Below are 13,980 nucleotides of genomic sequence, written 5' to 3'. Positions count from 1 at the left end.
TAAAAAGAAAGAGTAGGTATCTGAGAGAGGAAAATACCTAAAATTATGTACGTTTGTGAAAGAAACAGAGAAAATACTCCTCACTGGATACACCAAAACACCAGATTTTATTTCTTATTTCCCAGGTTTGTTCCTATTGTCACCCAAAGCTGCTGTCACAAAAAAAGGTACTTGGAAAGCAGTCAGAAATATTCTAAATGGTCACTAACATGACAGTGTGTTGGTCTGGGTTTTTTTACTACTCTCCTATGTACTCTGCCTTTTGGGTTTTTTTGTCTTTTTGTGATTTTGTTTGTTTGTTTGTTTGTTTACTTACAGGAGGCTCGCTCCCCATTATTCCTTGGATTTATATCTCCTTTGCTCTGACGTCCCTTGGTTCCTGACACCTCCTCCATACGGTAGATCTCAGACACACAGAGTTTAGGATTAAATGCAAAGTACATTTTCCCCTCCTTGATCGTCAGGTTGTGATGGTTCCAGTCCCACAGCTGCTGAAGATTGTGGTTGTCAAGCACGTAGAAGGAATAGTTCCTAGAAGGGAATTTTTGAAGGGAAAATATTAGTTTTAATTCATAGCCAATTCCAACCAAGAGTATCTTAATATGGGCAAACTTTTAAACACCCTGTTTCCTCTTATTACTTTAAATTTGTGTTCAGCAGATTAAAGGATTTTCTTCTCTCCCTAGGAAGAAGTTTTCCCTGAATGCTCACTTTGGTCAGAGGGCAGGGAAATGACTGCACCACAGGATTCCAAGGCTGACACACACCATGTAAAACTCACTGCAACATGTGTTTTAATAATTGTATGTGCTCTGAACAGCAGGTCTCTACCCTGGATTTTCCAATTTGTGGCAAATGGGAAGCAATAACCTTGAATACCATATGGGAGGAAAAGCATGGTGCAGTTCTGACAACAAAATACAATCATGAACCCAGCTGTCTTGCTCATCTTTATAAAAGCAACTGAAAGAACTTGCAAAGTGAGGCTTTCTTGCCTGTCTTATTCACCTCTTTGCCCAGCACAGATTTCCTACACAGGTTTTTCCAAACTGTGCCCAGTACAGTTGCACCTGCATGTCCAAACCTGACACAAACACTTGCACTGACTGCACAACCCAGCAGCCACTCTTCAAAGGACAGAGCTAACACCACAGGCAGCAGCACATGCTGAGCACACCCTATAAGCACAATGGAATAACATGAACATCCTTAACTTCCACATGAATGCAAAATTGTGTGTGTAGATCCCATTATATATTAAGAAGAAATTCCTGGTACCACTCAAGAGTGCTGAACTGGGAGGAAAAAACAACAGGTGCAACAAAAGCAAGATTATAGGCTCTGCCTGAGCAACAAATCAACACCTGCAAAGGCACATTTTGGAACAGTAGGGACAGGAATGGACAACTGGAAAATGAATTAAAGGTCTGTGTAGCAGATGAACCTAGATAAAGTCATCATGGCAGCATTTATTGCACCATTCTGTGGAAGGTCCCATCAACATTAACTACACCAACATAAAATCTATTATTAACACAATTAAAGCTTGTAACTTCTGCATTATGCATTGGTTGGCTCAGGTCAATGTAGTTAAATAAGGCTTTCTATACATCCTTTAACTACAGGAAGTTTCTGCAGGGTGACATGGTAGAGAAACCACGGGGCCTGTAAGAAGCTTCCATGCTACCCACTTAAGGTTTTCCTTCAACTACTTCATTTAAAATTTAGCATCAATTCTTCCCTCTTCCCAACCTCAAGGGGAAACTGCATTCTGGTTGCAGCCTGTGCAAACCATGGTTGCAGTTTTTTATTACACACCAAAATACTGAGTGTATTTTCAGAACAATGTGAAAGCCAAGTGGTTTTTCTTATTTCCAGCTATCCCCTTATTATCCAGGGCCTGCCTGCCAACGAAGCTGATACACCTGGTACCCCTTCAGGCAGATGCCAAGAAGATGCTCAGTTGGCAGGGAAGCACAAAGGAACAAGGATGCTGAACTGCACATGGGATTTGACCAACCCAAAAACTGGGTTTATTTGAGACACCTCTTACTCTGTTATGGTCCCTCCAGCTCCCTGTGCACAGCTGAAAAGGTAACACTGCACCATAATTAGCCACATGATTAAGTGATGGCAACTAAGCTTTTCAGGAAAGACCCAAAAAGCTGGACTCAGACTCAACACAATGAACAGAGGTGTGGCCCCACCACTACAGAAACCATCTTAAGTATTTAATAACAACCCAGCCTGTCTCTGCTCCCAACTGTGGCAATTAGGCTTTAGACACTAGATGCAATTCTTTTATTAAAGCAATGTGGCTAAGCTTTCAAAACAGTGAATAAATGAGGCAAATCAAGCTCACACTGGTGCTTTACACCACTGCACAGCAACTGGCCCAGAGCTGGGGCTTACTGTGGCTCAGACATTAAAGCCATCTACACAAGTCTGAGCAGCCAGAGGCAAGGCAAGCAGGTCCTAAGGGTTTATTTATACATTGAAAGTATAAATCAGTGAAAATTATATTCTAGCACCATTCAAAGCACCAGGGAAATCACTTCTACATACAGCCTCAGTCACAGGAGAGGTGCAGTGCTGCATGATTTGAAAGGTGGAGCAGAGGGCAACCACAGTGCATTTAGGGCTTAGGTTATAAATAAAGTTATAAATAAAGATTATATCAGACTCTGGCCCTAACAGCTGTGGAAAAAGATCAGGATGCCAAGGAAGATAACACGGAAAGAATAAAAAAGATTCACTGTAGGAAAACAAAGCACTGCCAGTCAAACCCTGGAGACTGTAACTAAGGGACTGATGGGAGATTATGGCCTGAAGGACATGCTAAACCTCTGAACAGGAGCAGGAGGCACATCTGGGTCTCATGCTTGCCCTAAAAACCCTCAAGGCAACCTGCATAACCCATGCACACCCACAGGAGAGAATTCCCAAAACTACTAATGCATCGGATTCAAAATGATGTTGAAAACTGGTAGGAATTGTTACAGAGCCTGTCCTCATTTTGCTGCACGAGTTGAAACATCAGCAGCCAGTTGGTGCCCCAACATGACCTATTCCTCAGTCTCTATCTCCTCACTTGCTCCTGGAGGCCACAAATCACTCTTTTTCCAGGTACCTGACCTGGAGATGCTTTAAGAAGTGATTCCCACAAGCCACCCATCAACACAGCAGCTGCAATTGGTGACAGCAACAAACACACAGCACCCTGGCAGGGGTGCAACAGACACCAAGACCCCCCAATCCTGGAACAGAAACCAAGACCCCACATCTCCATTTCAGTTTTCCTAATTGCAAAGAGAAAAATTTCTTGCCACAGGTGCACGTTCACTGCAGAGATAGCATTCAAAAGAGTCAGTGAGTATCTGGAAAAAAAACCTAATTAAGTTCCCTCTGAACTTTTTGATTTTCTGTGCTGACCAAGGCAGGTGCCAGCACTTGAATAACGAAGAAAGAAATAATGAGGTACTGGTTTGTTAGTCCAGTTCAATTAAAAATAAAAAAAACTTAGAAGTTAAAAAAAATAATAATAAAAAAAAATGGGGTCAGTCACGTAATGAAGGACTAAGAGAACTGATCTTAAGTTAACCTCCCTCTCACCCCCCAGGGCAATGCAGGCATAAACAGCTATTTTTCAAGCAGCTCAGTACTTCCCAGGTTAAGACCCCACTCCCTGTTGTTCATAACTCTGCCAAAGTTAATTGTTCAAGCTGAGTTCTTCCTTGCCAGGTGCCTATTTCCATTCAAGTATTTTTGATGATGTTTTTTAGACTATGTTTATACCTAAATTATGGTAGGTATTTTCCAAGCAAAGAGACTGCCCCTAACCCAAAGTATGTAACTGCAGTAACATCCTAGCATGGGTGAATTTTAGCTCAAGTAGCTCCTTACTATAAACCTAGTTCAGCTCCCTCACCCAGTTTCATTTTCCTCTTCAAAGCTGCACCATTTACCTCTCTATTTGGGAATCTGATTTAAAAACCTGCTGTTTCCCTTCATATCAGCACTCCTTGCTGACATATCAGGTACCATAAATATTTATAAATAATACTTGAAACACAAAGCTAAATTCCTATTTAAAGAGAGCAAGGGATAGAGGGGGAAAAATGAAAGACAGATTGATAATTGGGAGTATCTGTGAGAGCACATCACATCATAAATGGGCTGAATGAGCCTCATGCTCAGCAAAGTGACAAACTTCCAGGGTTTGCAATTAGAACCAAGCTTTTCTGTAGAGGAAGCCTTTTTACTGAAAAAAAAAAGGTGTGCTTTTCAAGGGCAGGATGAAAAGCTGCCCTGAAACTTGCTCTGTCAGATGGTGGAATTTTAAGAATTTAAGGCTGACCAAAGAGAGAAAAAGGGAGGTTGTGAAGAATCCCTCATGCTGTAACTTTATCCTGTTGAGACAGATCTGTCAGACGCAACCTTTCCCGTGACCCTCCCACCACCTTTTCTTATATGGATTTCCCAAAATTCTTCACTTAATAGATCTCTCTCTACTGAGGGAGATGTGCTTCTCCCAGAGAGCACTGGTTAGAACTTGGGATGGCTACTTGACTCAGAAAGAGGAAGAGAAAGAGCAAGGCAGTTTGCTGAAGGACCATCACCACACCTCAGCACTCTGAGGTCTGAAGAGATAAGAACCTTTGTCTCAACTATCTCATCACAGGAAAAAATGGAGTTCTATACATTAAGAGTATTGTACATTGTGTAGTTATAGAAGCAATATAACACCAAGCAAACATTTCAAGGGATCAATTTTACTTTTACAGATCAGTCTTGTTCCTGCTTGACAGACAATTCATTTAACATTGTCATTTCTAGAAGTTGCAAACAATTGCAACTTGCCATCTATTTCCTACCAGTTGGAACATTTCCCCACTCCCTGGTTATTAGAGTTCAGGTTTCCTTTCAGCTGACATTCTCCACAAAACTCTACTAAGAGCCAACTGCAAAGAAATCCAATTGGTTTTGAAGATCAAACAGAGACAAGGAACAAATGAAGACACTTTATCAATGCAAACAACTTCCCTAGAAAACCTGAAGGGAAAAGCAACAGCAAAGTTACCATAAATACATTTCTAATGTACTCAATTTAATATGCTGATTTGGATAGTAATTCAAATGAGTGATGACTGTGCCACGGTGTTCATTAGGAGAAAAAAGCTGCAAGTGGAAGAGAGGATTCTATAAATGGTACGTGGATGTTTATTAGGAGACTTATTCTCTGCAGCTTCCTACCAAAGTGAAATTGCATCTACAAATATCTGCACACTTACCCATCCACCTGTTCCTCTCCCAGAATGTACCTCAGGTTCTTCAGGAAAGACAAGGAGACCAAGGCATGGGAGTGGCGAATCTTCACGTACCCCGTCACTGTCTCAATCAGACCCATAAAATTCTCCAGTTCTGAAGCAATGTTATCTACAGTAAAGAAAATTGTAATTTTATCATTGCAGAACTCATAGCTTTGATTGTTATTCTGCTTAATGCAGCATTAGCTCAGTAAAAGAAAATGTTTGTTGCTTTTGAAAATGACAGACACCGATATTCCTCCCCCGCTAACAGCCGCCTGGGCGGGCAGATGGTTGAAAGGCAAAATAAAGCCACAGAGCAACAGTGGAAAACCAGTTTCCCTTTTCCAAATGGTATACCTGCTTTTTCCATGGAGGCTGTACTCTGAAGCCAGCACCAAATGTTGAGCCAGCATTCTGGCAGGGATGAAAAGACCCTTGTGTAAATGTACACATCCGTGAGACTGGAATTGCTGCTCAGCTACAAAGCAAAGCTCAGGCAGAAATCTCCATTGGAAAACAGAGAATGAGACTAAGAAGAGGCAGATATGCTACTGGGCTTCTCTGTGGCATAAAGCATTGTTTTCTGTGACCTAAAAAGCTTTGGCTACTAAGCTGAGTACCCTTGGTCAAACAGCAAAGATAAAACCATAAGGATGTCCTTATGCCATGAAGAGTGTTCCAGATCTTCCTTCTGTAGCAGTTGGACCACATGTGAAATACTTTACATGCTTCTGTTCCTAAACCCTGAACTTTTCATGCATCAGGAGGAAGGAAATCAGAGCTATCTCAATCTTTCAACCTTATTCAGGGTTTCCAATGAAAACTAACAGGGATTTTTATTCTGCTTTTAAGAGCTCATCAACTGTCAACACTTCCCTGACTGATGAATCACTGCTCTGACAAATTTAATCCAGAGCTTGTTAGAGACATGTGACAAAGGTGGCCAGCTCACTAATGATGACCATCCAGAGGCACAGTGCTAGGCTTTATATGAGTTCTTAGCACTCTGGGTTGCCATGTTTTAGCAAAACACCACACCTTGCCTTACAGAGGGAGGATAGGCAGTCTTACAATGCCATGCCTTAAAAATTATTTACCTACCCAGATGAAAGGAATTTCAATTTTCCACCTTCTCAGGCCTTTACTATTCCTCTGGGGCTACTGCTCATCTCACTGCCTAATCCTGGTTCCCTGTACTGCCAAAAAACCCAACAAAAATACCAGCTTTCACTGCCTTACAACTTGCTGAATACCTATGCCATCCACATGCTGCAGGATGGTGCTGCAGTGGGCCAAACCAAACAGAAAGATTGCTATGGGACTGGAAAGCAAACAGTTTGCTGAGTTTTTCATGTTGTTAACAATTATGCTGACAGACCAAAGGAAAAACATTTAAAGCAGCCTTATCAGAGAGGTTCATAGAGAGAAACAATCACTCACTTCCACGGCGGATGTTGATCAGCAGATTTCCCTTGAGAATTGTGCATCCCTGCAACATTTGTGCTGATGTGACAGAGTCAATGGTCTTCGTTTTCTCATCCTCACAAATTTTGGGGCAAGGCCCCTCACATGGGCTGCAGAACATGCTGTGGGGAAAGAAAGGGAGATTGAAAATAAGCAACAATCTGCAACTCGGAGTCTGTGGACTGCTTTGAGTTCAGTTTTTGAAAGACATTTCCCTCTAAAGCTTAGAAAAATACTTCAAGCTAGAAGGATTTTCTTCCTTCAGCAGAGGGCTGTGTATACCACCACATTTGTCTTCTGGACTCCAGAGAGGCTGGAACATCATACCCCTCATTTACAGCAACACAGGAGTGGATGAATGGATCCATACTCACTGTCTGGCAGCTTCTGAAAGGCTGTATGGTCCTTCCAAAGTGGAATACACTACAGGTAAAACCCAGTGCCCTTGCATTTGTGCATTTACTCTAACTTAATTACATTCAGACCAGCCTTCTCATTTATGCAGACAGCCTCAGAGGATTTTTATTCTTCAAGTTTTTATATTTCCACTTATTCTAGCACTTTCCTTGTTATTTCATTATTACTTACTCCACCTTATCACTTGAGAGGACGAAAAAGGAAAAACAAACTCAGTTCCAAAGACACAGGCTTCTGATGGCAGCACTGATGAACACAGACTTTACTGTTTTTAAAAGAATCTGAAGCCACTTTCTTGAGGTTTAAAGAACCATGTCAATTGATAACAGTTTTTCACACATAAACAATAAAAGAAAGAAGCTTCCTTTTCTTAGTAGCAAGCTCCTGTTTCAAAACCCTGCACTATAACATGCCACAAACCACTAAAAGCTGCAGACACAAGCAAGAGGCATTCAACTAAATGTACAAAGAATGATGGAAGTGCTTTCCATTTGCAACTATTTGTTAACACCATCTCTGGGGAACAAAACATCCACTGGCCTTGCTGTTACAGCTCCTTTCAATCTCTGCAGCAGAACACAACACTGAGATAAGATAGCAATGGCCATGCACTTCAGGGGAAGCAAGTTCAAACAGCTGGTACTACAAGCTGGAGTAAATAACAAAAGAAACATTTCTCGGGTGAATATCTGGACTGAAGCAAAGGCAGTGTGAAGTTGTTTACATCCAAATGTCAACTGGAGACTGCCTTATGGATTGAACAGAGGGATGACAGACGTGCAGGCACAGGACTGGTGCGGGCATTGTCACAACCACTTCTCTGAAAAACTCAACATCTAAGAACTGCCTACAAAGGCATCTTTTTAGCATGGGCACTGAAGCACTGGGAATTTTATCACACTGACTGTCTTTTACTCAAAGTCTGTGACTTGCAAGGGCAACTATGGCTGTTTAAAACACTGGCAAAATAAGAAAATCGGAAGCACACCACACTCAAACTGTTAAATAAGAGCAGGTGAGTGACATTCTTGGAATAGATTATTCTATATAGTATTGTCAGCTGCTGCATTATTTTTTCAAAGCACCTATTGATTGTTGTTCCCTTCTTAAACACCATTGTTATCTTTTGAAAAGAGTGAAAAAAAAGAAAATAGAATTAAATACTCTAAAGAATATATGTGCCTAAAATGCAAGCACACACAAAGCAAATGATATGCAAAGCAGGATCATTCCTACAGGTTGTTCTGATAATGGCCATCAGTCAGCCTCTAACCTGGTGTTGTTAAAACTCTTATACCTTGTGTGTGTTCACTTCCACCTTGTTACTGTCAACTTGAAGCCCTGGTTCTGTGTTGCACTGACCTCCTCACGTCCTTCAGAAGACTCGGTGACAATGCACAGGACCACACACAACCAGACCTTCTAATGGTGAATTCATCTAAGCAAGCTTTTACCAGAAAGCCATGCAATGCCCCACTCTGTGTTCTCCTTACTACCTCACGTGACTTCCATCACAAGCTGCCACAGAACAGGGGCTGGAAGCAACAGAACACAACACAACAGAACACAACACCTCGGACAGACTTCCCAGATGCCGCGTTACCTTTGGCTCCCGTTGCGGATGAATCCGGAGGGGCACTCGGCCATGCACTCATCGTTGTGAATCACAAACCTCTCGTATTCACTTGTTTCAGTGGCAGGGACTTTGGAGCAAAACTCTTTTGTCACGCAGCGCCAGCCCTCGAATTTGTAGGTGTTGGGAGGGCAGGTGGGCAGGCAGACTCCTTCGTAGTAGTAATTGCGGCAGGCAACGCAGGCGGTGTTGTTATCAGGGGCTGTGCAGCTCCCCAGGCACTCCGGGTGGCAACACTCGTTCTGGTCTGTACAGGCTCTCTTGCCACAGGAGCTGGGACACACTGCAAGACAGAAAGTGAAGTAGTGTTGAGCCAGAGCTGTTAAATAAAGGGAATGACATGAAAGGAAGAACGGCGAGCCACGCAACTCTGTGCTGTCACTCCCAGGGCTCCAGAGTATTTCTGCAAAAGAAACAACTCCTGTAAAGCTGACAAACTAAATTCATTTTTTCTCTGTTTTAGTTGCCTGAAAATATTGTTTTCTCAGACCTAACTTATAGTATAAGCCAATTAAATAATAAGGAAAACTGCTGAGAGCAAAATCAACATAAGGATAATGGAAGTAGCCAAGTACTGGAACCTATTCCATTGCCCTAGCATTATGGTCAATTCTTCTTTTTCAAGTGCTGACTTATTGTCTTTCTAAGCATTTCTTGTCTTTCCTATTTATTCTTCAAAATGGTCTTTACTGGCAAGAAAATAAGCTTCCTTTAAACAACTTAATTACACTTGTACAATAAAGCACTGCTATACTGTAGCACACATGGTTAGGTTGACCCCAGTGTAGCATCCCAATGTTGCTTATGTATGCAAAATGAGGTTTAATAAAGTGCAGATGCTACACATCAAATACTGTGGAATCATGGAGCTACAATTTTCCTCTGAAGAGCAAAACAGAATTCCTCCTTATCCCCAAATCCCCAAATTCTGGGTTCAGAGAACAAAAATATGAAAGGGAGGAAAAAAAAAAATAAAAAAACAAACCAGAAAAACCTGGGGTGCAAATTTATGGAGACATTTGTTTCATGTGAAAGCATTTCAGCTTGAATGACAGGAACAAAGAGCAGAATCATCAGCAGACAAGCTCACCACTGTTACATCAAAAGAAGTGGCAGCATTATATTTATGTAACAACAACATTTTGATTACAGCTTTCTATGGCCTTTTAGCCACCCAAGCTGTGTGCCAGGCCCTGTAAACAAATAGAGATAGGAAGTCTGGTCTGCATTAAGTAACTGTTTTCCACTTTTTAACTTTGCTAGAGCACAGTACCAATAATAACAGCATACAAGGGAATTTCAGGAGTACAACTACAGCCAGATCCAAGCAAAGCACATTTAAACTGGAAGGCCTGAGCAAAAAGCATACATCTAGCAAAGATGTTAATATCCCAAAATGAGCACAGGAGCAGCAGAGCTCAGCCTGTACAGAAATACAATGTTTTAAAAAAGCAAAAAAGTTCCACAAAAGTTTTGCATTGCAATCTCCCTTTCAGGTTGCAACTGGTGTTGTTTTAATGAAGGGCTAAACACCCTAAAATCCTGACCTCCTCCCTTTCCCATGATGAGATCTCAGCTTTCCAGTATGTTTTGAGAAAGCTATTTGAGCAGAGCACCACAGTTATGACACAGGACAGGACAGTGATTTAGAAAGAAAAAAAGGGAGGGGAAGGGGGGAGAAAAAGGAAAACCATTCACAGTTCTGCATACAGAAAAAACCCTACATCAAATCTTCTTTATAAACCATGTTCTGCCAGCTTTAAAGCAGAGTCCACCTTGAGAAGGACTTGTAAAACTACCATTAGAGAATTCTGCAGTTCTTGTAAGAATGATTCTATACTGATCATACTTGATTTTATTCACTTTTTATTTGAAGCCCAAAATGTCAACCTTGGTTGCATTTTGGTATCAAGTTGCATTAATTCTCAACACAATTAAGGTCAAGAAAACTTTTGTAGAGGAAATGCAGCCTGCAGGTACTCCCCACCACCACCAAGAAACCTGACAGCCTGAAGAGCATCTCCCCTGCCCCAGCAGACAGTTGTTAAGCACCATCAGCAGACCTGCTTGCAGTACCATTACTTGCATATTATGTATCCCTGTACCACTAACACAACAACCTTGCAGTAAAGACAGCTTGGATACACTGAACTGAACTGGATGCAGGATGAGAAGGTACTCCTGAAGCTGCCTGAGAGCTCATCTGTCTTTTCCAATTAGAAAATAAACATTACTTAACCCCTTCCTTGTACATACTGCTAAGCACAACCCAACAGCACTGTTCTTCACAGGCAGAGAAGTAGAAGAGAGGTGGAGGGGGAAGCCTGTGAGAACAGGGAGGTGGGAACACAGGGGTGGCTGACACCTGCCCAGGTAACTCCAATCTCACAGGCAGGACAAGTTGAGAAAGTTTTTGGAGAGCCAGTAACTTGGAAGACCAGTGAGAGCAGGAATGCAGAGGAAATCACTGCTAAATAATGCATTGCTTAAAGATGCTGATTTTTTTTTTCTTGAAAAGGAAAAAAAAATTATGCATGCTAAGCTAAAGCAAACATAAGTAAATATGCAGAGGTAGGTTGGGTTGGTTTTGTTTTGGTTTGTTTTTTACAGTAACCTACACCAGTGAAAAAGCAGGAAACTTTGTCCAGATGTGCCTTAGTAAGGCATCACAAATTGCCTCTCATGTTAAGGTATTCAGTACTACTTGCATTTATGACTTAAGGGATTAAAAAAAAAAAAAAAATTAAAAAAAATCAGTGTGTCTTGCTAGCAGATGGACTGCTGTTCTGAGTGGGTGCCAGAACTCAGATTTCATGTGGCAGCAACATTTCCAGTTCAAAGCCCTACTAAGAAAAACACACACACATCCCTCATGCCCCCACAAAGTTCATTACTAGATCTATTGATTAACTACATGATGGTTTTGTTTTCATCTAGACAACCTGCTAAAACCCAAATGCTGCTACATTAACTATTCAGATAAATATAGTAGAAAAAGGCTGAGTTTATTTCATTCTTGGGAAATACTTTTTTATTCCCTTAACACTTCTGCCATTCATGAGCAGTCTGCTATATAAATAGGATTTCCTGCATCTCCTGCTAAATCTGCTGACTCTCGTCTGCAGAAATACAAATTGAAGCACAGAAGGATATACAAGTTCAGATTAAAAAGGCAATTTATGAAACAGGTTTTCAAAACTCTAGTAATATTTTACTCATAAGCATTTTAACCAGAAGTTTCAAAAACCTTTTAAAGTAATTTTTTAGAAGCTCAGCAACCTTGTTTTTCTCTCAGTCCCCTTTCTCTTCTTGCTAACACTGGCACAGTTTTCAGCCAGCAGACAATATGGGTACCTTCTTTCTTCAAAAAGGCAAAACAAGACCTTTTGAGTGTGTAGGATTTACTATAAACAACAAAAAGTCTTCTCTGCTTCAGCTGTCAGTTCTCTCAGATATCCCTGTTACAAAAATCATGCCAAACAACACTGGCTGCTCCTACTATCCAGCCCCATCTATCCTCCCCCCCCACTGCCCTCCCAAACTGTGCTAGATCTGCACCAAAACAATTGAAATGCAGATTCAGCCACGTACAACAATGAGTGTATACAAAAAAACCCCAAACCTCCAAACACATCCTCCCTGACAATCACAACGGAAAAAAAAAAAAAAAAAGCTAAATATCTGCCATGTGAAGCTACCAAGATAATGGAAAATTTCAGAGACCTTGCAGTGCAGCCATGGGAAAAGAAAGTAAAAGCAAGACCTGGAGAGGGCAGACCCTTAAGCAGCTTCATGACTTTATTAAAGAGATGATGGAGGTTTGACTGGTCCAGAGTGTCTATTTATATTTAGGGAGTATTGAATAATCATCACATCTTCAGAGAAGGACATTACAAGAGTACCAGAACCCATTAATCAAATTTACTGGAGCAAACCCAACAGCAGTACTTTCTTTGACCATCCATGCTGCACCTTCTCTGATTTCTTCAAAATAAGAAGTTTTCTTTGTCAACACAATTCAGGAGATTTTCCAAATACTATATCAAGATACTACGGTCACTTGCAAAAAGGCAGAATATTTCATTTCAAGATGCCCAGTTCCTGAGCAATTCAGATTCAGACCTGACATACAGAAAGGAGATACTTCAAAACAAAATACAAAGATCTTATAAGCAACACGAGCTCCAAGAAAATCTGACTCAGACACTCATTATTCTCAATTAAAATCCCTAGGACGCTACACCAAAACTCCAAACACAAAGTAAGGCTGGGAAATCCTCAAACACCACTCCTGGGGGAAAAAAAAAATAATGCAAGAAACAAATCATCTCTGTGTATTTACAGCAGTTTCTTTTTGGACAGCATCATGCTAAGGAGGTGGTAGTAAGTTTGTCTGACATCTAACACCTCCTGCTATTTCAAGTGTGCACACAGCTCAAGCTTGCTGTAAACACTCTGTGTTGACATCATGGCTATTGTACAGTTGGGACAGACAAAGTGTTCTGATCATCTCCGAGACGCCCTGACTTCAGCAATGCTGAAACAGAAAAAAATCAGGTGAATAAACAATCAGTCACAGGGAGTGAAAATGCAGCCAGAAGAGGAAGACTTCTGGCAAGCTGAGGCATTGGCCTCTGCCAAGGATGGCACCGTGCCAGTCACATGCGGGCGAGCAAAAGGTTGCCAAGTGTGGGATAAATATTTTTTTTAAGATTCTTTCTCTCCTTGTAAAACGATATTTGATCCTTCCTTTTTTTAATACTGTTTTTGCTTTTTTTAGTGCATCCTTCACATAAAATAACGTTTCAGAAAGAAAAGAGGAAAAAATCCAAGTTTTGAGCAGAAACCCGAAGAGGGAAGGGAGCATTTTCTCTTAGCCAACTACTTAAAAAATTAGCTGTCTAAATTTATCCACAAAGACAGAAAAAAACCCCGATCATTTTTGGAATGTTAATCCCTCTACATGACAGAGTTTTTAAAATACTGCATTTTAATGGTTTAAACTCTGGTAAGGTCTTTCAAACAGCTGACTTCAAATGCTCAAGCAGTCTATGCAAGACGTGATTTCTTTTGCCCAGTATACTGTGAGAATAGAGAGACATTACTCAGAAAATCCAGTTCCAGTGATTCATGGCCAGGGCTGGAATAAAATAGCTA

The 13,980-nt window shown here is 41.1% G+C and overlaps 1 protein-coding gene across 2 annotated transcripts in view; it reads right to left on the bottom strand.

Moving 5' to 3' along the window:
- IGF1R (insulin like growth factor 1 receptor) overlaps window positions 1-13,980 on the bottom strand; it is a 178,664-nt gene that overhangs the window by 36,962 nt on the left and 127,722 nt on the right. For both annotated transcript variants that reach the window (XM_071754248.1, XM_071754249.1), the window contains exons 3-6: window positions 8,794-9,106; window positions 6,750-6,895; window positions 5,292-5,436; window positions 317-531 (exon numbers count right to left, since the gene is read on the bottom strand). In XM_071754248.1, the coding sequence (XP_071610349.1) occupies window positions 317-531; window positions 5,292-5,436; window positions 6,750-6,895; window positions 8,794-9,106 (819 nt within the window). The remainder of the gene's footprint in view (window positions 1-316; window positions 532-5,291; window positions 5,437-6,749; window positions 6,896-8,793; window positions 9,107-13,980) is intronic.

Source organism: Heliangelus exortis, chromosome 11 (assembly GCF_036169615.1).
Source record: "Heliangelus exortis chromosome 11, bHelExo1.hap1, whole genome shotgun sequence".
NCBI classification, from domain to species: Eukaryota; Metazoa; Chordata; class Aves; order Apodiformes; family Trochilidae; genus Heliangelus; species Heliangelus exortis.
This window is presented reverse-complemented; position numbering and strand designations above follow the sequence as displayed.